Source organism: Xenopus laevis, chromosome 5S (assembly GCF_017654675.1).
Source record: "Xenopus laevis strain J_2021 chromosome 5S, Xenopus_laevis_v10.1, whole genome shotgun sequence".
NCBI classification, from domain to species: Eukaryota; Metazoa; Chordata; class Amphibia; order Anura; family Pipidae; genus Xenopus; species Xenopus laevis.
The window spans coordinates 48,491,814-48,514,891 of record NC_054380.1 but is presented as its reverse complement, the minus strand read 5'-3'; the positions used below and the strand labels follow the sequence as shown (position 1 = coordinate 48,514,891).

The following is a 23,078-nucleotide window of genomic DNA, read 5'->3' as shown; positions in this document are numbered from 1 at the left end:
ATGTGTACATTTAATAGAAGCAATAATGCAGCAAATTATTTTAAGTTACACTATTCTTTCTGTGATTACCGAATTTCATCTGAGATGCTGCTATCATCGGTGTTAGCCCAGAATTCGTCACAGCTGTCCTGAAGACCAGAATCAAGAAATTTTCCAGTGGATTTCAACAGCATTCCTGCAATGTCACTGAACAAAAGTACAATTTATTTAGGTTAATAATCGGCACTAGTTGAAAAGAATTATACTTAAACAAATGTCTCAGTTTGAAAAATCCTGCCTATCAGAAGGCATATGGATGGCATAATGCTTCTTTGTAAAAAATAATTTCAGAACAATTCAGCCCCCTAAAATTTGGAACCATTTCATATAATTTGACATAACTACTGTACATAAACCATTAATCAACTGCCACCATATAAAATGTATAAAATATAGTATATAAAAATGGAAAAAAAAGCCAAAAGATAGTGTTCTTAAACCTAAAGAAAACATATTCAAAAATATGTCTAATATACGAAATTAGGGATGCACCGAATCCAGGATTCAGTTCGGGATTCGGCCTTTTTCAGCAGGATTCAGATTCGGCCAAATCCTTCTGCCAGACTGAATCCGAATCCTAATTAGCATATGCAAATTAGGGGCAGGGAGGGACTTTTTGTCACAAAACAAGGAAGTAAAAAATGTTTTCCCCCTTCCCACCCCTAACCTGCATATGCAAATTAGGATTTGATTCAGTATTCGGACGAATCTTTCGCAAAAGATTCGGGGGTTCGGCCAAATCCAAAATAGTGGATTTGGTGCATCCCTATTTGAAATAACACTAATCACAACTAAGTGACTAGGTCAGTTTTGAAAGAAAAATAAAAAAATCAATAAGAGCTTTTGGAGCTTGTTTGGACTTTCTTCATAAAAAAATATATCCTTCAGCACATGACAGAATTTCATTATTCAGATTTACAACAACATTTGGATATTCTGCAATGCTAATTAATTTATAGGTTAAGAATGAAGTCCTTAAGGGGCTAAACTGATACAGAGGTGATAGTGTAGGAAACTATGATATAAGGGGCTAAAATTCTAATGGAATTTTATTATGTAATAAAATACACTAACTTTGTCCTGATGCAGTAACCCATAGTAACCAATAAGCATTTACTGGTCACCAAAAGAAAACATCTTATTGTTTGCAATAGGTTACTGCTCCTCTGCAAACATTCATTTTATTACACATGGAGGTATGCATATTAAAATTATTGTGACTAGGGATGAAAAATATTTCACCATGCTTTGTCAAGAAAACACACCCATAGACTCTAATAAAAAAAAATAAAAAAAATGTGCGCAGCACCAAGATACTCACAAATAAAGTTACTGTTGCAACATCCATGTAACCATGAATTTGGGTACAATAGAAAGAAAGTGTGGCTCCTAGTCACCAATTGATTACAAGATCTGCTTTTTTGGTGTTCATTGGGACAGTCTACCAACAGATTTTGGCACCAGTAAACTTTGATGTATGTATTGTATTTCGTTTATACTGATTTAGCTTTAATTAAATGAGCTATAACTGGCAGGCAATTGGGTCAATCAAAGTTGTACTTTACTAAACAGTATTTTGCTTGATGTTTCAATTCCTTTATCAGGTACCTGGTCACAATGAAAGTGGGTACATTTGTCCTGCAACTTTAAGTGTGTGGGTAGATGTGGAAGCAGTGGTAGTAAAGATTTGTTGAGTTCATGATATTGCCTATTGGTACTCCAGCCCCACTTTATTATTTAAACATGTATTAATATGGGTCTTTTTGTAAGTATGTATAAATTGCAGTAAGTTAAGAGTCAGACATGGAGAGGGAGTGCAGGGAATAGATGAATGCTGTTTGTACCACCACCACGCTTTACAGCCAGCTAGCAGGTTCTTCTGGTGAAATTCTGTTTGTTAATTTCACCAACCATGTCTTCTGGTACTATGGCCAGATAACTATATTTTTCTCATCTGTCCAGAGCAAACTGTTCCAGAAGTCCTGGTCTTAGCCTAGGTGTACTTTGGTAAACTAAAGTTTGCCATGATGTTCTCAGGGTATCACTATCTTAAGAACTGAAATATTGATGTGCACTATTAAAGTACAGTATATACCAAAATATGTACCTTTATAGACTAAGTTACTAAGGAGTGAGCCATAGCCTGTAATGCCATCATTAATGTAGATTGAATAAAGGTTATTTATTAATAAACGTCATTAAAACTAAAATGTAAAGCTCCAATGTAGATGTAATTTGTACAGCCTCTGTGTAATGGTCAACATATGCAGTTTGTGATCAATAGTGGCAAGTGCTATAGGTCCTGTAATGAAATTCTTGGGCTCTTAGAGACTTTTCAGAAATGTTCTGCTCTTGCTGGAATGACCTTGCCAAGTTGGCAATAATTTAAAACATTTCCACTGGTTGATGATATTGCAGACAGTGAAATGATTGAACTCAAAATACTAGGTATTTAAGCTAGTGATAAATTAAAAGGTATAAAAATATATACCAGGTCAAAGTGATGGCAGGCACAGGAATGTGCTAAACAAACAGGAATTTGTTAAACAAAAGTGAGGTTTGTCACCCAACATTCCAGTTCATCAAGATACCTAGTGGAGCAAATTCCTGTGAGTGCTGTCACATTGATTTTAGCACCGCCACCCAGGCATCACAATAGGCTTTTGGTGTGCAACCCATTTTGTACTTAATATTTTACATGACTGCACCTGATGAGCAATTGATAAATATTTTCAGTTTAGTAATAAAGTTTTGTTTGTAAAATTCTGGTACATGGTTTGACTAATTACATTAACAAATTAACAAGATTGTCTAAAAATTTAAAAGATTGGTAGCTGTTATGGACAAATACTTGTACTGTTGTACAAGTATGGTACCAGTTATCCAGAATGCTCAGGACCTGGGGTTTTCCGGATAATGGATCTTTTGAATCTTCATACTTTAAGATTACTAGAAAATTATATAAACATCAAATAAACCAAATAGCCAGATTTTACTTCCAATAAGGATTAATCATATCTTAGTTTGGATCATGTACAAGGTACTGTTTTATTATTACAGAGAATAAGGAAATAATTTTAAAAAATTGGATAACGCTCCACTCCAGTTTGTACGTGCGTGTGCGTGTGCGTGTGTATATAATCCAGTAAATGGACCCGCACTCGTTCATATTCAGTGGAATAAATGTGTCTTTATTCACAGGTTCATTTCCAACGTTTCGGTCCTCTCTGGGACCTTTTTCAAGATCATCCTTGAAAAAGGTCCCAGAGAGGACCGAAATGTTGGAAATGAACCTGTGAATAAAGACACATTTATTCCACCTGAATATGAACGAGTGCGGGTCCATTTACTGGATTGTATTATCAAAAAAAAAAAAAAAAGAACTTCCGCACACATAGGTCTTGATAAGTGAAAAAAAGCTGGTAGATTTATTTCAACGTTTCGGCTTACAAACTCAAGCCGTCATCAGGATGCCTTCCTGATGACGATTTGAGCCGCCTTTTGCAAATGTAACAGCCTCTAGACACCTCTTATAGCCATTTGATGAGTGTCTGGATTCTGGATGGATATTTTTTACCATTTGTCCATACAAAATCTCTCCAGTTCAGTTACATTTGATGGCTGGCAAACATGGAGGGACTGGGGGGGACTGTGATGGCTATTCCTGAATATTGTACTTCTCCCTCTGCATAAATGTCTTTGTAGATTTCAAAGTGTGTTTAGGGTCATTGTCTTGTTGGAATATCCAACCTCTGCGTAACTTCAACTTTGTGACTGATGCTTGAACATTATCCTGAAGAATTTGTTGATATTGGGTTGAATTCATCCGACCCTCGACTTTAACAAGGGCCCCAGTCCCTAAACTAGCCACACAGCTCCACAGCATGATGGAACCTCCACATTTGACAGTAGATAGTAGGTGTTTTTCTTGGATTGCAGTGTTCTTCTTCCACCATGCAAATCACTTTTTGTTATGACCAAATCATTTTTGTCTCATCAGTCCAAAGCACTTTGTTCCAAAGTGACTGTGGCTTGTCTAAACGAGCTTTTGCATACAACAAGCGACTCTGTTTGTGGCGTGAGTGCAGAAAGGGCTTCTTTCTCATCGCCCTGCCATACAGATGTTCTTTGTGCAAATTGTGCGTTGAATTGTAGAACGATGTACAGATACACCATCTGCAGCAAGATGTTCTTGCAGGGCTTTGGAGGTGATCTTTGGCTTGTCTGTAACCAATCACAATCCTCTGCATATGCCGCGGGTTTTACAGCAACTGTGCCTGTGGCTTCCATTCCTTACAGTTGAAACTGACACTTAAAAAAACCTCTGAGATAGCTTTATGTAGCCTTCCCCTAAACCATAATAATAAACAATCTTTGATTTCAGATCTTTTGAGAGTTGAGGATCCCATGCTGTCACTCTTCAGATGAGAGTCAAACAGAAGCACAACTTGCAACTGGCCACCTTAAATACCTTTTCTCATGATTGGCCACACCTGCCTATGAAGTTCAAGGCTTAACAAGCTAATCCAACCAATTTGGTGTTGCCAGTAATCAGTATTGAGCAGTTACATGCATTTAAATTACCCACATTTTTGCACAGCCAGTTTTTCACATTTGATTTAATTTCATACAAATTAATACTGCTTCACTAAAAATCTTTCTGTTCAGAAAACACCCCAGTTCCTGGGAAATGAAAGACATACCACTTATATTTTTTGTTGAAAATGGAGTAAATTATTATGCAGTCAAGAAGGGATCCCAGTTTTTAAATGAGGGTTTTTATTATTTAGGGAGAAAAGAAATCCAAACCTGTGTGAAAAAGTAATTGCCCCCTGAACCTAATAACTGGTTGGGCCACCCTTAGCAGCAATAACTGCAATCAAGCGTTTGCGATAACTTGCAACGAGTCTTTTACAGCGCTCTGGAGGAATTTTGGCCCACTCATCTTTGCAGAATTGTTGTAATTCAGCTTTATTTGAGGGTTTTCTAGCATGAACCGCCTTTTTAAGGTCATGCCACAACATCTCAATAGGATTCAGGTCAGGACTTTGACTAGGCCACTCCAAAGTCTTCATTTTGTTTTTCTTCAGCCATTCAGAGGTGGATTTGCTGGTGTGTTTTGGGTCATTGTCCTGCTGCAGCACCCAAGATCGCTTCAGCTTGAGTTGACGAACAGATGGCCGGACATTCTCCTTCAGGATTTTTTGGTAGACAGTAGAATTCATGATTCCATCTATCACAGCAAGTCTTCCAGGTCCTGAAGCAGCAAAACAACCCCAGACCATCACACTACCACCACCATATTTTACTGTTGGTATGATGTTCTTTTTCTGAAATGCTGTGTTACTTTTACGCCAGATGTAACGGGACACGCACCTTCCAAAAAGTTCAACTTTTGTCTCGTCGGTCCACAAGGTATTTTCCCAAAAGTCTTGGCAATCATTGAGATGTTTTTTAGCAAAATTGAGACAAGCCTTAATGTTCTTTTTGCTTAAAAGTGGTTTGCGCCTTGGAAATCTGCCATGCAGGCCGTTTTTGCCCAGTCTCTTTCTTATGGTGGAGTCGTGAACACTGACCTTAATTGAGGCAAGTAAGGCCTGCAGTTCTTTAGATGTTGTCCTGGGGTCTTTTGTGGCCTCTCGGATGAGTTGTCTGCGCTCTTGGGGTAATTTTGGTCGGCCGGCCACTCCTGGGAAGGTTCACCACTGTTCCATGTTTTTGCCATTTGTGGATAATGGCTCTCACTGTGGTTCGCTGGAGTCCCAAAGCTTTAGAAATGGCTTTATAACCTTTGAAATTGAACTCAGGTGTGATAAACCACAGTTAAGTTATTTTTTAACAAGGGGGGCAATCACTTTTTCACACAGGCCCATGTAGAGTTGGAGTTTTTCTTCTCCCTTAATAACGTAAACCTTCATTTAAAAACTGCATTTTGTGTTCAATTATGTTATCTTTGACTAATAGTTAACGGTTTTTGATGAGCAGAAACATTTAAGTGTGACAAACATGCAAAAGAATAAGAAATCAGGAAGGGGGCAAATAGTTTTTCACACCACTGTATATATATATATATATATATATATATATATATATATATATATACACACACACACACATACATATATATATATATATACACACACACACACACATATATATATATATACACACACACACACATATATATATATATATACACACACACACACACATATATATATATATATATATATATATATATATACACACACACACATATATATATATATATATATATATATATATATATATATATATACACATACATATACACTAATGCAAAATTAAAATAAGACAAAATATAAATTAAAAAAAAAAAATTATAATATTTAACAGTTTAATATATTGAGGAAGGAAAAACAAAATAGCTATTTTCTTACCAAAAAAGCTTCCCTGCCTGTGCTTCTCCCCCACGTATAAGTGGAGTGATTTCTTTGGTGAAATTCCATTCTTCCTCTAGAAGGTTTTTTAGGCTGTGGGAAGCTTGAGGCAACTGTTGTAGCATCTGAATCCAGCTCCGCATATAGTCAAAGTACACCTGTAAAGTGTAAAAAGTGCAAATGAGGCCCGACGTGGGTTAAAAGCTCCTTACAGATGATTTTCAGATCGCATGCTATCAGATGTTGGCGGAGTACTTTACACTACTGTTCTGTTTTAAACATAAATAAAGAGTCCCTGGGTTACAAACATCCTACTCACATATAACTTCATAACCTCACATATAACCTCCCCAAGAGTATGTGGAAGGGGTACCTCTAGCTCAGGCACTCAGCAGCTTGTCAATTTCCCATTCCCCAAAGATGTTCCCCTCTGTGCTTGAGGAAGCCCTAGGGACAAAAAGGCTAGTGTCTTGTATCTATTCAAAATACACAAAGGGGGCAACCCTTTTGCACACTACTATATCAAATGGGCTCTAAATATACAACAGACTGTGGGACGACTGATGACTGGGAGGATCTCATTCATACCTATTTATCTTCCGTAATTGATAGTAATAATATTTTTATACAATATTGTACAACATCGAGAACATACCTTATACCTATACAACTGCATTTCATGGGCTTTAAATCAGACAATACAGGTTTAAATGTAGGGCAAGCCCAGGTACATTCTTCATTTCTAGACCTGCCCACTGATACTCTTTAGGGAAAAGTGGGAAACTTTTTACAACAGACCCTTGGCATGCCAAATATACAGTCCCCCCCAGAGGCATGCCTTTTGGGAGTAGTTAAGAACATAGTCCCTGGCAAACACCAGTGTACACGCCTGTGACTTGTATACTTTTATTCCAGGAAAACAAATATCTTATCCTGGAAAATGCTAACAAAGCTAAAAAATCTCTAATAAATGAGACCAATCCTCTTTACAAGCAGACCTATATGAGCAAAGGGTGCCCACACTAATTTGAAAAAATCTGGAACCAGTGAAAAGACCAATTTGCCACTTCTACATCACAGGAAAATGCCACAGGATTATGGGATGGCCGTCTCCCATAGACTCCATTTTTATCACATAATTCAAATTTTAAGAAATTCCTTTTTCTGTGTAATAAAACAGTAACTTGTACTTGATCCCAACAAAGATAAAAGTAATCCTTATTGGAGCCAAAACAATTTTTACAAATTACTGAAAGACCCCTTATCCAAAATGCTCAGGACCTGGAGTTTTCCGTATACAGGTCCAATACGTTTACTAGTAATCTCATATGTGCCGGTGCTTACACACCTCCCCATTCCTTGCTCCCTCCCTTTCTCTTGCTTTCTTCCTATAGATTGTATACCGTAATAATGTTTGACCATCTGCTGGTTTTTCCGGTTACTTCTGGCAACTCTGGAAATATCTGACATACTGATTAATAATGGACAACCAATGTATTCTGTTAAAGATGAAACAAATTCTACCATAGTAAAAGCGATACTGCAGCATAAGACAATCTATACTGGTAAAGATCACTACAAAACAGACTACCTTGCAACTGCGTAGCCAATACCTTGACAACATGAATGCTGAAAAGCCAAACTGCTGACCAAAGCAGCAATAACTAGAGAAGAGTAGATCAATACCACACAAGTTATACTACAGTTTATCTGGAAACCCCTTACCCAGAAAGTCCAAATTATGAAAAGGTCATCTTCCATAGACTCCATTCTAATAGAACAATCAAAACTTTCAAATGATTTCCTTTTTCTCTGTATTAAATTAAAACAGTACCTTGTACTTGATCCCAACTAAGATATAATTAGTTTTTATTGATGGCAAAACAAGCCTATTGGTTTTATTTAATTTTCAAATTATTATTAGTAGATTTAAGGTGTTAAGTTCTAAATTTCAGAAAAAAAACCTTTATCCGGAAAACCCCCAGGTCCCAAGCATTCTGGATAACAGGTCCCATTCCCATACTATAAGAATTATAGATGTATAGTATGCAGGTATAAGAATTAATAGCATGGATAGCGGGCGTCTTTAAGGCTAAACTACATTCTTTTGTGTTCACATTTTAGACTTGTGTGCACATTTATAAGAACTGTGCAATCAGGTCAGAATAAATACAAAATTGTTTTCATACAAAATTTGTTGGCTGAAATATAATGCCAGGCTCCTCCGTTTTCTCCCAGTTTGTCTTTCCAGCTTAGTTTTTAAGAAATTAGAGGAGATGCATGCAATATACAATACTATAAGATATCAGAAAAAATTGGTTAACGAAGCTTAACTGTATAACTTAAACGTAACTTCACCTATAGCTAACTTAATCAACTATCTGAAGGGTGGGGCTTACTGCACTGACAGTTCGGGCCATCTAGAAAAGGATTTTCCGTAAGTAAAATACTCCTTTCTCTAGACTGGCCCTCCTGTCAGTGCAGACACTACGGGGACGTTCTAAAGCTGTCCCAAAACTAGGGAGGGTATGTTACTTTTGCCAAACTACGGCTTATAAGACTTTTCTCCCAAACGCTGCAGGAGCAGAGTGAAATACATGAAGCCTATAAAATTTTGCAAATGTGGACAATGATGCCCAAGTGGCCGCTTTACAAATCTGCTCAGGGGTAGCTAGATTTTGGAGAGCCCAGGATGTACTCATGGCTCGCGTAGAATGTGCCTTTACATTAAAGGGCTTGGCTTTCTTGTTAAGATCATATGCATAATTGATGGTTTCCTCCAGCCATCTAGCTATTGTGCGCTTAGATGCCGGAGACCCTTTATTATTACCATAAGTGACTAGAAAAACATCCGTCTTCCTATATGCTTTGGTTCTGTCTAAGTAGTATCTGATTGCCCTAACTACGTCTAGCTTGTGTAAGTCCTTCTCCTTATCGTTAGAAGGTCTCGGACATAGAGACGGTAAGTTTATCTCTTCATTGATATGAAAGGCTGAAACTACTTAGGGTGTGAATGATGGAACAGTCCTAAACACTGCCCTGTCCTGGTGAATTATGAGCCATGGTGTCTTGTGGGACAGTGCCGCCATGTCTGACACCCGTTTTGCTGAATAATTGCAAGAAGGAACGCCATTTTCGAGGTAAGAAACTTGAGAGAGCAAAAGGCTAGTGGTTCGAAAGGGGGACCTTGTAGTGCTGTGAGAACCAAATTGAGGTCCCAAGGAGGAGTGGGGTCCCTATATGGAGGCCTAATCTTGTCCACTCCCTGTAAAAACTGCACCAGGTCAGGTTCCCTGGCCCACTGATGTTGTAGTAGGAGTTAAAGTTCTGAAATCTGTCCTTTTAGGTTTGCTAGTGATAGTCCCAATTGGAAACCTTGTGTAACGAATTCCACAATAGCTTGCACTGAAGTCTGCTGCCATTGCACCCCGTTTGAGGTACACCACTTGAGGAACACGTTCCACGTTTTGTAGTAGATTTTCGTAGTGGCTGGTTTTCTGGCCTTCATCAAAATGTTAGTGGCCTCTCTCGAGCCTTTTGAGCGCCAAATTTCGGTTTCAATAGCCACGCCGTCAAATGTAGCATGGGTAGATTGACGTGGTTGCATGAGTAAGTCTGGTCGTAAAGGTAGTCTCCAAGGAGGAGCTACTGACATATTTACTAGTTCTGAGTACCATGCCCTCCTCTGCCAATCTGGAGTGATGAGGATAGTCAGCGTCCCCTCTTGTTTTATCTTGTGAATGATTCTTGGTAGTAGTGCTAGTGGAGGAAAGGCGTAGACTTTGTTGAAATTCCACTGAATGCCTAAGGCGTCCACATAGGCTGCCCCCGGGTCCTGTGACCTGGTGCAGTACGTAGGTACTTTGTGATTGTGTCTAGACGCCAACATGTCTATGTCTATGGGACTCCCCACCTGTCCACTATCTCTACAAACACTTCTGCGTGTAGTGCCCATTTGCCGTGGTCTAGTTGCTGCCGGCTGAGGTAGTCCGCCTCCCAGTTTAGTACCCCTGGTATAAACACAGCGGAGATGGCCGGGACATTTCATTCTGCTCGAGTATGTGTGCTACCTCCTGCATTGCCCTATTGCTGCGGGTGCCTCCCTGTTTGTTTAGGTATGCCACTGCTGTTGCATTGTCGGACTAGATTCTGAGGGGTCGCCCTTGGAGTTCCTCTGACCAATGTAGGATGGCATTATTTATTGCCATGATCTCCAGAACATTAATGGGGAGTTTGGATTCCTGTAGTGACCAGATCCCCTGACATGTGCGGGGCGGAAATGTAGCTCACCAGCCCTTGAGACTGGCGTCTGTGGTCACTACTGTCCAGTGGAGGGAGACCCACATCTTTCCCAGGGACAAGTTCTAAACCTGTGTCCACCACCGTAAGGACTGTTTTACGGGCCCCGTCACTGGAATCTGTTGTGTCATATCTAAGTGATCTTGTTTCCAGTGTTGTAGAAAGTGATTCTGAAAGTGTCGCATGTGAAACCTGCTGAAAGGTAGAGCCTCTAGCGCTGCCACCATGTAGCCCAGCACTCTGAGGCATAGTTACACCGATATTGTCGGCTGGATATTGTCGGTTGTCAGTGATGTGGTCTGTGGAACAGAGTCTAACCACATCCCTAGGAACTGAATTTGTTGCGATGGGGGTGAGCTGACTCTTTTTGTGATTTATGAGCCACCCGTGTTGTTTGAGTGTTCTGACACAAGTCCCGGTGTCCTCTAGACACTGCTCGTATGTTGCTGATCTGATGAGCAGGTCGTCTAGGTAAGGTGTGATTGAGATGCCCCTGCGCCTGAGGTGCGCAATGAGCGGGCTGAGAACATTGTTGAATACTCTTGGTGCCGTGCAGAGGCCAAAGGGTAGGGCTCTGAATTGGTAATGTTGATGTTGAATTGTAAATTGGAGGTATCTTTGAGACTCCTCCCTGATTGGGACGTGTAAGTACCCATCCTGAAGGTCTATCTTTGTCTCTGTCATTGCCATGATCACCGATCGTATTGATTCCATGCGGAATTTTTGTTTGGATACTTATGGGTTCAATGTTTTCAAATTTAGTACTGGTCTGAACTTGCCTTCTTTTTTTGAGACCATAAATAGAGTAAAACCCTTTGAACTGTTGTTGAGGAGGGACTTCCCTGATTACGCCATTTTGTAGCATGTCTATGACATATGACTATGAACAAAAGAGTTTTTAGTTTGTCAGGGTTTTTTGGGACGGACGATCTTCTGAACGTATGGATCGAATGGAATTCTGTACCGGTCATTGATGATGATGGAGAGTACCCAACTGTCTTGTGTGTGGGTCTGCCAGATAGGGCTGAATGTTCGAAGGCGACCTCCCACACCTCCTTGTGTCCGATGTGAGTCAGGTTGAGGAGGACTTGGGGGTCCTGCCTTCCTGTTTTGTCTTGGTTGAGTCGACCAGGATGGTCTGGCTTTCTTTTGCTTCCCACTGGAATGTGATGGATGAAAGGAAGGGTTTCTGAAGGAGTGAAAAGGCCTACCTTGTGAGTGCCAATTTCTATTGTAGGGTCTAGTATGAGGTTCTGACCTGGGTTTCTTGTCTGATGGTAAAAATGTGCTTTTTCCACCTGTAACCTCCGTTATAATCTGTTTGAGGTCTGGGCCAAACAGTGTGTCCCCTGTGAACCTAAGGTTAAGCAATTTGGTCTTAGAAGCCGTGTCCCCTGACCATTGACGTAGCCATAGAGCCCGTTGAGCAATTACAGTGCCCATACTTGTTTTAGCTGCCAGTCTTACAGTGTCCATGGCTACATCCAAAGCCAAGTCTGTTTCCATGCTGGCACTGAGTTATATCTGTGGACAAAGGGATTAGATTTAGTACCTGCAGGTATTACTGATGTATCTTGTTGCTACAAAAAATCTCTGATATGGCCCTGAAAACCGCTATGGTGGCGCTTTTTTTACCCTGGTGTGTCCCCTATGTGGGCGGGGGTGGGGTGGGTGGGAAGACGGATACACAACAATATATGGGAGATTTCATTCACTTTACACTTTTAGTTTTAGATTATTTATTAACACACAATAACACACGGGGGACCGCCATGGGGGCTTCCTTCGCCCCTTCCTACGCCAACCTCTGCATGGGGTGGTGGGAGCGGTCCCGCATCTATGGAATTGAAAACCCCTTTTTTCAACACATAGTATGGTATGGCCGCTATATAGACGACCTCTTGTTTATATGGGGCGGTCCACAAGAGTTGATTTCCTGGATCTTAACTTAAGAGGTAACTGCCAGAGGGGAGGCATTGATTCCAAAATTTTTGGGAAACCGACAGCAGGAAATACAATACTAAAAGCCAATAGTTGTCATCCTAAGCACACCATACGCAGTATCCCTTATAGTCAGTTGGTTAGATATAGAAGGAATTGCAGTCAAGATGACACTTTTAATGAACAATCTCGATTGCTGGGAGACAGGCTTCGGCGGTGGGGCTATTCCAAAGAGATTGTAAGGACATCATATGATAAAGCAGGGAGATTATCCAAGAATAATAGTTCTTGTCTACACACTGACCCCAAAATCAAGATACTTGCCACCAAAGGGGAGAACCAAATTCATTTCATAACGGAGTATAGTGAAGAGGACAGCAAGATCTGTGGTATTATCAGGAAACATATTCCAGTTCTGTATAAGGACGCTAGACTAGCGGAGACTCTGAAGTCGACGGACATCAGATATGTCTCAAAGAAAGCTCCTACGCTAGGCAAGATTTTAGCACCTAGCTTGGTGATCAAAGGTTTAAATAATTCTAGTAGCACCTGGCTTTCAGTTAGAGGCATGTATAGATGTGGTACAATGCCGTGCAAGACATGCAAGGTTATCTCCACAGGACCTGATTTCGAATCCAATGTCACTGGGAAGACTTTTCAAAATTATGGCTTTTACAATTGTAATACTAAGAGAGTCATTTATTTATTGGAATGCACATGTTGTGGGAAACAATATGTGGGACGTACAACACGTTGCCTAAAAGTAAGAGTTAGGCATATCAGGGCAATAGACAAAAAAGATGAGGGATCCCCTGTGGGCAAACATTTTGCTCTATGTTCCTCAAGAGGTAGTCAGGACCTGGCTGTCAAAGTCGTTGAACAGGTAAAGATACCGTTTAGAGGAGGCGACCCATTACATTCCATTAACCTAAGGGAAGCTTTTTGGATCCTGAAACTTGAAACGAGAACACCAAAAGGCCTGAATACAAGATATGATATCACATACCTATATTGATATATGTTAAGTGTAGGCTATATTATTCGAACACATACATATTTATTGGACCCAGGATGGGATATAGGACAGCTCACCAGGACATTTGGGTTTGTTCATATAAATCTATAATCATATAAACTAATGGAAGCCCAATCCATCCTTTTTCAATGGGATCTGACTATAGAAAACTCCACTACCCCTCAGGATTATGCTTTTTATATATGCATACATACATGCACACATTAAGTATAAATACAAAAGTCAAAACACTAGAAAAAGTCAAAACTATCGTATTAAGATATACATAAAACAAGAGTTGATTTGCACCTATGGAAACCTTAATAGTAAGAATCTAATATATTATGATAAGGTTATATCTCAACTTAAATAATAATCGTATAAAAACCCCCAAGGCACAAAACTCCCCTTCCCCTTCTTGGTTTTATATATTTTAGCAGAGTGTCGTTATTTTTATTGATATACAAAAAAAAATATGTTGTTAGCTGTAATAATCGTGACTACCAATAGATGTCGCCATAGATCTATTGTATATAATGCTTGTGCTTGACTCACGATGCAAGCCTATGGCTAAGGGAAGGTGTTCCCGAAACGCGTAAGGCCTATGTACCCAGCAATAAAAACCTGTCTTTTTACCGGAGTGCCGTCCTCCTGTTCGTGTGTTTATTGTTGGCAGTGGGGACGCTGCGGACTGAGCACCCGGCATTATAGGGGAGCAGCTAAGCGGTGGTGAGTTCTATGCGGTCCTAATTGGTTTTGTGGAGATTACTGGTGGGAAGCGGTAGGTTCCATTATGTAAGCCTGTAGGCTATAAGCGGAACAGTGCTTTAGTAATGACCGTAAACAACATGGCTCTTAATAGAGCATCTGACCTGAGCTGCTGTGTGCAGTACTCCTCTCCGTTGCATGTGTTGCGCGCCAAAAAAGGCAACAAAAATGGCGCCCGCGTATGTGCTGCGTAATGGAGCACATGCGCAACTGGAAGTTCGGCTCTTTGTGCCGGCCGGTGATTGCGGTGTAGGAGAGTCGCACTCAATGGCTGCGGCCTCTTTCTCTTGAAGAGATCGTGAGGTCCGAATGAACCTGAATGGTTCTGTCATAGGGAGCAGTGTTCGTCTCTGAGATACTTCACTGGAGCTCTAGGTGTGACTCTCCGATTTTGTCAGTCCTGAGGAGTGAGCTATGGCAATAATCATCTCTCCTGAGATGAATGAAATAAATCCTGTACCTGAAAATAAGAAAAGGAAAAAAAAAAAAAAAGTACTGTCCTAACCTCCAGCAGGACAGAAGAAAAGACTGGGAGAAATGGAGGAGCCTGGCATTATATGAGGAGGGTGGAGCCAAAAACAGCCAATTTCTTCTGTCCTGCCTCCGGAGGTGGAACTTAACCCATAGCGTCTGCACTGACAGGAGGGCCAGTCTAGAGAAATTATCAATTTATTCCTCCATAGCTTGTTATCCAAGTCAACTGTTTTTACCTGACTGGAATGTGAATATTGTTGTATTTTGTCTAAGATTGGGCACTGATGTTTTATCCTGCAGCAGAAGAATAGCCTCTGTATTATTAGTATTTTATGTCCCAGGAGAGAACAATGTACCATTCTGAGGTGGGCAAAAGTCTTCAAACACTTCAAAACAACTTCAGACATTTGGTTTTGAGATGTATCTTATCCCAACATCTGCCTCTGTGGATATGGTGCCAAACAACATCTGCCTCTGTGGATATGGCCCCAAACAGCTTTAAAAAAGGATAAATACAACAATGTTTTCTAAAAATGTAATGCAATAAAGATTATGGGGGTTATTTATCAAAATCTGAAATTTTCTGAAAACTACTCCAACCAAATCCATACGGACCTTTTCCCCCTATTCATCAAGACAATTTCTTGTGTGGGAAAAGACTCAATAAAATAGTGGAAAAAATCAGAATACTACATTTTTTTCGGATGTCGCGACTTTTTGGGATGACGCCGAAGCCACAAAATCTTTGTATTATTGAACTAAACCCAGTGCAGATTAAGATATCTTCAAAATGTCATAGGGACATCTGCCATTGACTTCTACATGAACACGGCAGGTCTGAGTTTAATTAAGACTATGAACACCATCAGGGTTTAATAAATCTCAAAAAAGTCGTTTTTTTTTTCTCTACAAAATTTTTTATTTCCCCCTTTAAAAGTCTGATCAGAATTTTTTAATAAACTTTAATAAATAACCCCCAATGTGTTCCATCACAGTGTAATTCCTGGTAACACAATAACTTCATTACATAGCACCACATGATGTAAGTCATATTTAATTGGCTTTTTATATCTTTAAATTTACTTTTTTCTACACTTATTTTTAGTTGTAGCAGGTAGGACTTTGTTTTATCCACCATATCTCCCTACAGCTTTGGCCAGGACTGATTAGTTAGCTGAGTGGGCTTTCATAGCAAGGTATCCAATAGTCACTTCACCCCATGATTGGTCATGAATCGCCTACAAGTTCATAACTCTACTGATGAGCAAAAGTTTTCACTTTTGTGTAAAATAACTAGTAGCCCCTGATTTAGAGCCCTAAAATCTTTGGACAACCCAGCCTGTGGCACAGTCTATTGTAACCAAATTCATTTGCCTTTTTGGTTCCACAGGAACAGGAAAAAGTTAAAACATGGATACATAATATGAGATACATATAATAGTTTTAAAACCAGTGCCTTATAATCCCTATAAATGAAATTCTCCAATAAAATCAAAGCCACAATAAAAACAATGCAGAAGCAGAACAAAGAAAAACAATTTGTGTGGCTCAGGTTCAGGCATTTACAAATCCAATAACAAAAGCATACTATGCGCACTCTGGGACAAAGTAAAACATTACCAACCTTATCTACCTGTACTTTGGAATATTTGGCAGTTATGTCCTTGTTTGCACCCTCGTAACCCAAGAATGAATTTTCTACATGCAATATTCTGAATGGATGGTATAATCGCTGAAAATGTATTTGAAAACATGCATATTCTACACAAATATTGACAGACTGATATAGAGAATAAAAAAAAAAAAAACATGGGAGTGAGACAGAAAGTTGAGAGATTCTACTTAGCTTGCATTAACTGGACCCTGTATTTTGAATTGTATTGTATTTTATTGTACTTAATTATACAGCATCACAAATGTACACAGAGCAAAGCATAAACAGGAGTATAATTATTATTAATTGCACTGTAAGAATAAATATAGAAGTGCTAGGTGCTAATACTTTGCTATAAATTCATGATCTAGGATGAATGGCTACACTGGTCCTTGCTGCAAGTTACTAAGTGTGTTTATGCACAGGTACCTTGTTAATAATGTTCAAAGATGCACATTTTAACACTTTGGGCCATATTTATTAACACTGGAGACAAACATCACCAGTGATGCTGCCCATAGCAATCAGCAATTAGATTTGAACAGTCACGATCTGATTGGTTGCTATAGGCAACATCACCGGTGATGTTTGTCTCCAATGTTAATAAATATGCCCCCTAGGCATCAGACTTAAAGCAGATTTTCACATTCAAATCTTGAAAGCCAAATGTGTTTTTAAATAGGGAAGAAATAACATTTTAAGTGGTTTAAAGTAATTAAAATCTAATGCACTGTTGACCTGAACTGGTCAAACTGATCTGTTTGCTTCAGAAAGACAACTATATATTGTGTGTATTGTGTATATAAACCAGTTGCTGTGCAGTAATGGAAGTAAATGAAATAGGGCATAAAGGCACAGGTTAAACAGCAGATAACAGATAAACTACGTAGAACATTATATTCTACAGAGCTTATCTGCTACCCTGATCTTTTTTATAGCAGTGTTTATGACAGTGCAGGGCAACAGTACATTATATTTTAATACACACTTTCTGGTGTTACTGTTACTGTTTAATTTGAATCATAAAACCAGACCGTTTTTTTTTTACTTCAGTCAGAAGCATTTTCAATACAAGAGTAATTCAGTTACAAATTGAAAATACATTAAGGTTAATTTTTCCTATACAGTATCTGCAAAGATTTCATCATGCAATTATATAGCATACATCAAGTAAGCAGCTGTTTCACAAAGAACTCTTACCATTAACATTTTGTGAAGATCATCTTCGAATGAATCAATGTCACAATCAAATTTCTGCAGGTCATCCAACACTTCTCGGAGCATGAACTGATAATATTGTTTCATGAGAAGGCCACCCTTCAAAACCTCTTTGCACTCTCTCACTAGCTGCATACAAAATAAAATAAAACATTACTGCCTAAATATCCGCAATGTCATCATTAACATTTGTTGCATGACAACATTTAGCCAAAGTCAATTACCACTACCAGTGCCTAAAATTCAAAGCATTAAAATGACTGTGCTTTAGATTACAATATATATGTAAAAGCAAATAGATATAATGTGCGCAGTGCAATCAATATCCAATGCAGAATAAGTGGAACCCTAGATTGGAGTCCCATGCACCCTTAATTGTGATATTGTGTATAAGGATTCTTTTTCTCAGTTGTTTTATCACTGCTTTGGGATTTAGCCAAAATAGTGGTTTCGGTACATCCTTATTATATAAGCATATTCGTTTGACACCTGGGGAAACAGAGCATGTGAGGACGAAAATGAAATTGTATTTGGATGAGGTCACATCTCCCCCCTGCCCTGATTGTCCTGACCCTGCTCAGTCGCAACACTCCCTCAAACCCCTCCCATTCTGCTTACGTCCACTGGCCCCTCTGCCCACGCATTTTCCTCCTACATCACATCTTGCTGCATTCCTCCCACTGCCCCCTGCCTCTCGTACTTGCTTCCTCTGTAGCCCCTTCAGCTGTCAAAATACTGAGACCCCTTTGACAACTGAAGTCATTCAGGTCTCTCTATCCATTGGCCAATAAAGTATGTGTTGCAATGAAACCAGTAAGGACTAACCACATACTGTGCATACTGGGAGTTGTGGTCCAATGAGAGCTGTACCCTGGGCTAGCTATTTATGGTTTAGCACCCCAAATTCTAGACTATGGTCTGGGTGGCCTCTGTAGAAAGTCGCTGCAAATGGAGCCTTGCTCAAAACGCTGAGAGAAGCTGAAGCTTTCACTGGCATCCTTCCCATACTTTCCAGTTAATGGATCCCAAACATGTAGGAGAGAGAGGGGCAAATTCACTAACTAGCGTTATTTCGCTAGCGTTTGGCATTTTCACTACTGCGCAAATTCACTAACGAACGCTGGCGTAGTTTCGCTAGTGTTACTTCGCAACCTTACGCCAGGCGAATTTTCGCTAGCGACGAAACTACGCAAATTCACTAACTTGCGCAGTGTACTGAACGCTACCTTTTACGCTAGACTTCCTTCGCCACCTCAGACCTGGCGAAGCGCAATAGAGTAGATAGGGATTGTTTCAAAAAAAGTCAAAATTTTTTCTAAGTCCCAAAAAACGCTGGCGTGTTTTCTACATGATGGCTGATAGGCTGAAAAAGATCGAAAAATTTTTGGGGCTCCCCTTCCTCCCCCCTACATTTCCTGACTCATGGCAACTTACCTAGACAGTGGGCACATGTGTAGGGCAAAATAAAAATTTTATTTGCTGATTTGAAGGTTTTCTAGGCATTTGTAGTGCAGATACGTGTTCCTCCATTGAAATTTGAATTTCGCGCCGTATGCAAATTAGCCTTCGCTAGCGCAACTTCGCTTTATATAGCGAATCAACGCTAGCACAATTTCGCAAACTTACGCTACCCCTGTGCGCAACTTCGGATTTTAGTGAATTTGCGGAGCGCTGGCGAAAATTCGCCTGGCGAAGTGCGGCGAAGTTGCGCCTGGCGCAACTTCGATTCTTAGTGAATTTGCCCCAGAGAGAGAGAGAGAGAGAGAGAGAGAGAGAGAGAGAGAGAGAGAGAGAGAGAGAGAGAGAGAGAGAGAGAGAGAGAGAGAGAGAGAGAGAGAGAGAGAGAGAGAGAGAGAGAGAGAGAGAGAGAGAGAGAGAGAGAGAGAGAGAGAGAGAGAGACCCAACCTGTTTAATGCTCAGGAGTGATGGTTCCCCAGCTGGCCTTTGCTCCAGTCTCAGTTTGAGACATTCATGAATGACGTTTAGAAGGACCCGACAGAGGACTAGAAAAGCAGGCAAAAAAGATGGCAAGTCCATCAACTTTATTTCCTCCCATGAGACAGGGTCACAAGCAGGTTCTGAGCTCTGCACGGTGCTACTCGATTGCTTCAACAGGTCAGGCAAGTAATCCGAACACATCATCAAATCATGGTATTCTGAAAACTAAAAGATGATACAAATAAAAACACAGATAATGCTCATATCTTACTACAGGTATAGGATCTTCAATCCATAATGCTTAATTTTGTCACCAAAATGTATTTATGCAGCTTAGTTAGGATCAAGTATAAGGTACTGTTTGATTATTAAAATTGTTTGCACTCTTTCAGATGACCTTCCCATACTTTCCAGATAATGGGCCAAAAACATGTAGGACCTTGAAAATTTGGGGGTGGGAAAGGGTTTTTTATAAGACTGCTATGCAAATCCTGCACCAGACATGTGCAACCCTAGTTACACCACTGGTGAGTAGCAAGAATCAAAGAGGATTGTTCTCTACCACACTGGTAGATCCTACTCTCTTTTAACCCTACGTTGAGCCACATGAAGATCCTTGCAATTGCACCCTTAAGTGATAAATTCTGCTTTCATATGTATCAAATGCTGCTCACAAATGACAGGGTTGGAGTTACTCTAACACCATGGCAAGATAATGGAAGCAATTGTTTTAATACAGGAGAATGGCAACTCCTAGAATGTAACAAGTCTGCATTGATATTTAATGTGAGTCTCAAAGCAAAAGTATTTGAACATATTTCAACTAATCTCAAGACAAAATGTATTGGAGGGCTCTCATAATTATTATTCTAAACCAGGTACTTCCACTGCCCTACGATAAGTCTCATTGGTATACTAGTGTATAGGTTAACCATATAAATGGTAGCCAAGAAAAAAAAAAACCTTAAATCATTCAAGAAAATAAGAAGTATCCTGCAAATAGCATGCAGTGGAGTGAACTACCTAGCTGCATTACTGAAACAGTATAACCGAAATGTGTCTTAAACCATCCCTGGCTAAAGTTCTTCCAAACTTTTAACCTTGGGAGGTGTGTACATGGCTAGCCACCTAGGGTGCTCCTGTCTACGCCATATAAAGTTTGAGAAATCCACTTATTTGTGACCCCTGACTACAAAACCGAATCCAGTTTTGATTTAAATATCTAAACAGGATCCCTCTCCAACCTCCTGTACACACTTCTTAACTCATTTGAAAATCTGAGATCAATAATATACACAACTAGGCAATACTACCCCCCCCCCCCCAAATAGCTTGGGAAGATCACTAAAGAGGAAATGAGTCATTAAGCTTCAACAGAGAAGTTTCTCAGCACTTGATAAATTCCTATGATAAATACTATTGTTAGGGACTAACATCAACTTGCTTGTCAACTGCTTGTTTAAAAATGTTTATAGCAGCATTTAATGTAGAGGACAACATTTTAATTTTAAGTGCCCCGCCCCCTAGGGCTCATTAAATGGTATATCATTGAAAACAAATCTTTCAAATGGAACAAATTAACAAAAACTCAATGTCCCACTAAAACTTGTCAAAACAAACAGATTTTGCAATAAAAAAAGTTCTGTCTGATAAAGTATTGGTATGTACTGGTGACCCAGATTAACAGTGTTCAGAGGCTTATAGTGATTACATCTTTTACTATAGCAAATCCATGCTTCAATTGGTTTATTTACCATTTCCCACTTAACCAATGATACAATCTATGCAAGGTATAGTCCTTATTTACACGTCATAACTCGTTTCTCTTAAAAGAAAGCAATTGGGACTTATAATTGACAAACTGTGTAACAGGATGTCTATAAGGAGCAAAGATAACATTTTGTGGCATTCATGTTTAAAGTATATTAACAAATTATAAGCTATGTTGAGTACTGCCAAGACCTCCTCAATCACTATAAAGGCCAGGGAACAGTGTTTAAAGGACCAGTATCAAAAAAAAAAAAGTTTGTTTGTACATACCGGTAACAAAAAAAAAACACCAAGAAACATTTAACTTTAAATTTGCTAAGTCTTTATTAAGAAATAACTTATTACGCTTGCGCTCCTCTTCAGAAAAGACGACATGGCAACGATCCATCGTCCATCTCCTCCCTGCCTTCTATAGGAGATAGCCAGGAAGGAGAAATCGAGTGCCGCAAGATGGGTCTTGGTGTTTTTTTTCGTTCTGTACAAACACTTTTTTTTTTAAAAAAATAAAAATAAAAATATGTTACTGGTCCTTTTAGTATCCCTGTCCACTTCTTACAAAACTCTGGACTCATTATTATTAATATTATTAACACTTATTTATATAGTACCAGCAAAGAAGGCAGATTTGTACAAACACTGAACACACAGGTTTACAAAATCAACCAATACAAGAGGTAAAGAGGACTTAATAATTATAACAGATTAATAATGGCAGGTTGATTCTAAACCTGCAGGTAGACAAAACAGAGGTGCCAAAAGGATAAAATTAGCTAAAATGTGGAACAACTTTTTTTTTTTTGCTCCCGTTCCACATTGCCTGATGAAGCAGGAAATGCCTGCGAAACGCGTTGCAATACTGTTTTGTGAATAAACTATTACTGAAAATTACCACTTTCGTTGGTGTCTCCTTGGAGGAGGTAAGTCCACTACTACCTCCTCTGAATTACCCATTGGGGTTTTTAAGTGTTTTTAGCTAATTTTATCCTTTTGGCGCCTCTGTTTTGTCTTACTACTATATCGAGTCCACCCCGAGTGGAGGGGTATCATCCCCGTTTTCTTCTTCTACAGAGAGCGACGTCTTATTCCTGAGTGGGGTCAGGATAATTTCCCCACCTGCCTATACAGTGGTTGCCTATCGGTAACCCTGGTTTGTGAGTATTAACTTGTTTACTCTACCATTACTCCTTGTAAAAACATATTACACTATTGGGGCTCTTGGTGTTCCTTTTTGTCTTCATTTTCTAAACCTGCAGGTGTTTGGGTAGAAATTTCGGCAATCATAGTGGCTTGAGTTGCATGCGTCATACCTTCCAACTATCCCATTTTCTGCAGTCCCAATATTGACAGCTAAGCCCACAGTAAGCCCGGGTTTCTTACTGAAGTTTCTTTTTGATCTCCTGCATGGATGCCAGAAAATGATACAAAGTTTCTGGGCAGAGAGCCCAGAACACTGAGAAGCTGCACTTTGATACATTTGTAACAATTTAACATAAGCAAAGAAACAACTAAATATTTAAGATAAGCACGTATCTTGGGGAAACT

General features: G+C 39.5%; 1 protein-coding gene across 11 annotated transcripts in view; it reads right to left on the bottom strand.

The window, feature by feature from the left end:
- Window positions 1-23,078, bottom strand: part of map3k4.S (mitogen-activated protein kinase kinase kinase 4 S homeolog) — a 136,395-nt gene that overhangs the window by 73,502 nt on the left and 39,815 nt on the right. For all 11 annotated transcript variants that reach the window (XM_041564508.1, XM_041564504.1, XM_041564501.1 and 8 more), the window contains 4 exons: window positions 19,734-19,991; window positions 17,810-17,956; window positions 6,459-6,616; window positions 70-186 (listed from right to left, as the gene is read on the bottom strand). In XM_041564508.1, coding sequence (XP_041420442.1) covers window positions 70-186; window positions 6,459-6,616; window positions 17,810-17,956; window positions 19,734-19,991 — 680 coding nt within the window. The remainder of the gene's footprint in view (window positions 1-69; window positions 187-6,458; window positions 6,617-17,809; window positions 17,957-19,733; window positions 19,992-23,078) is intronic.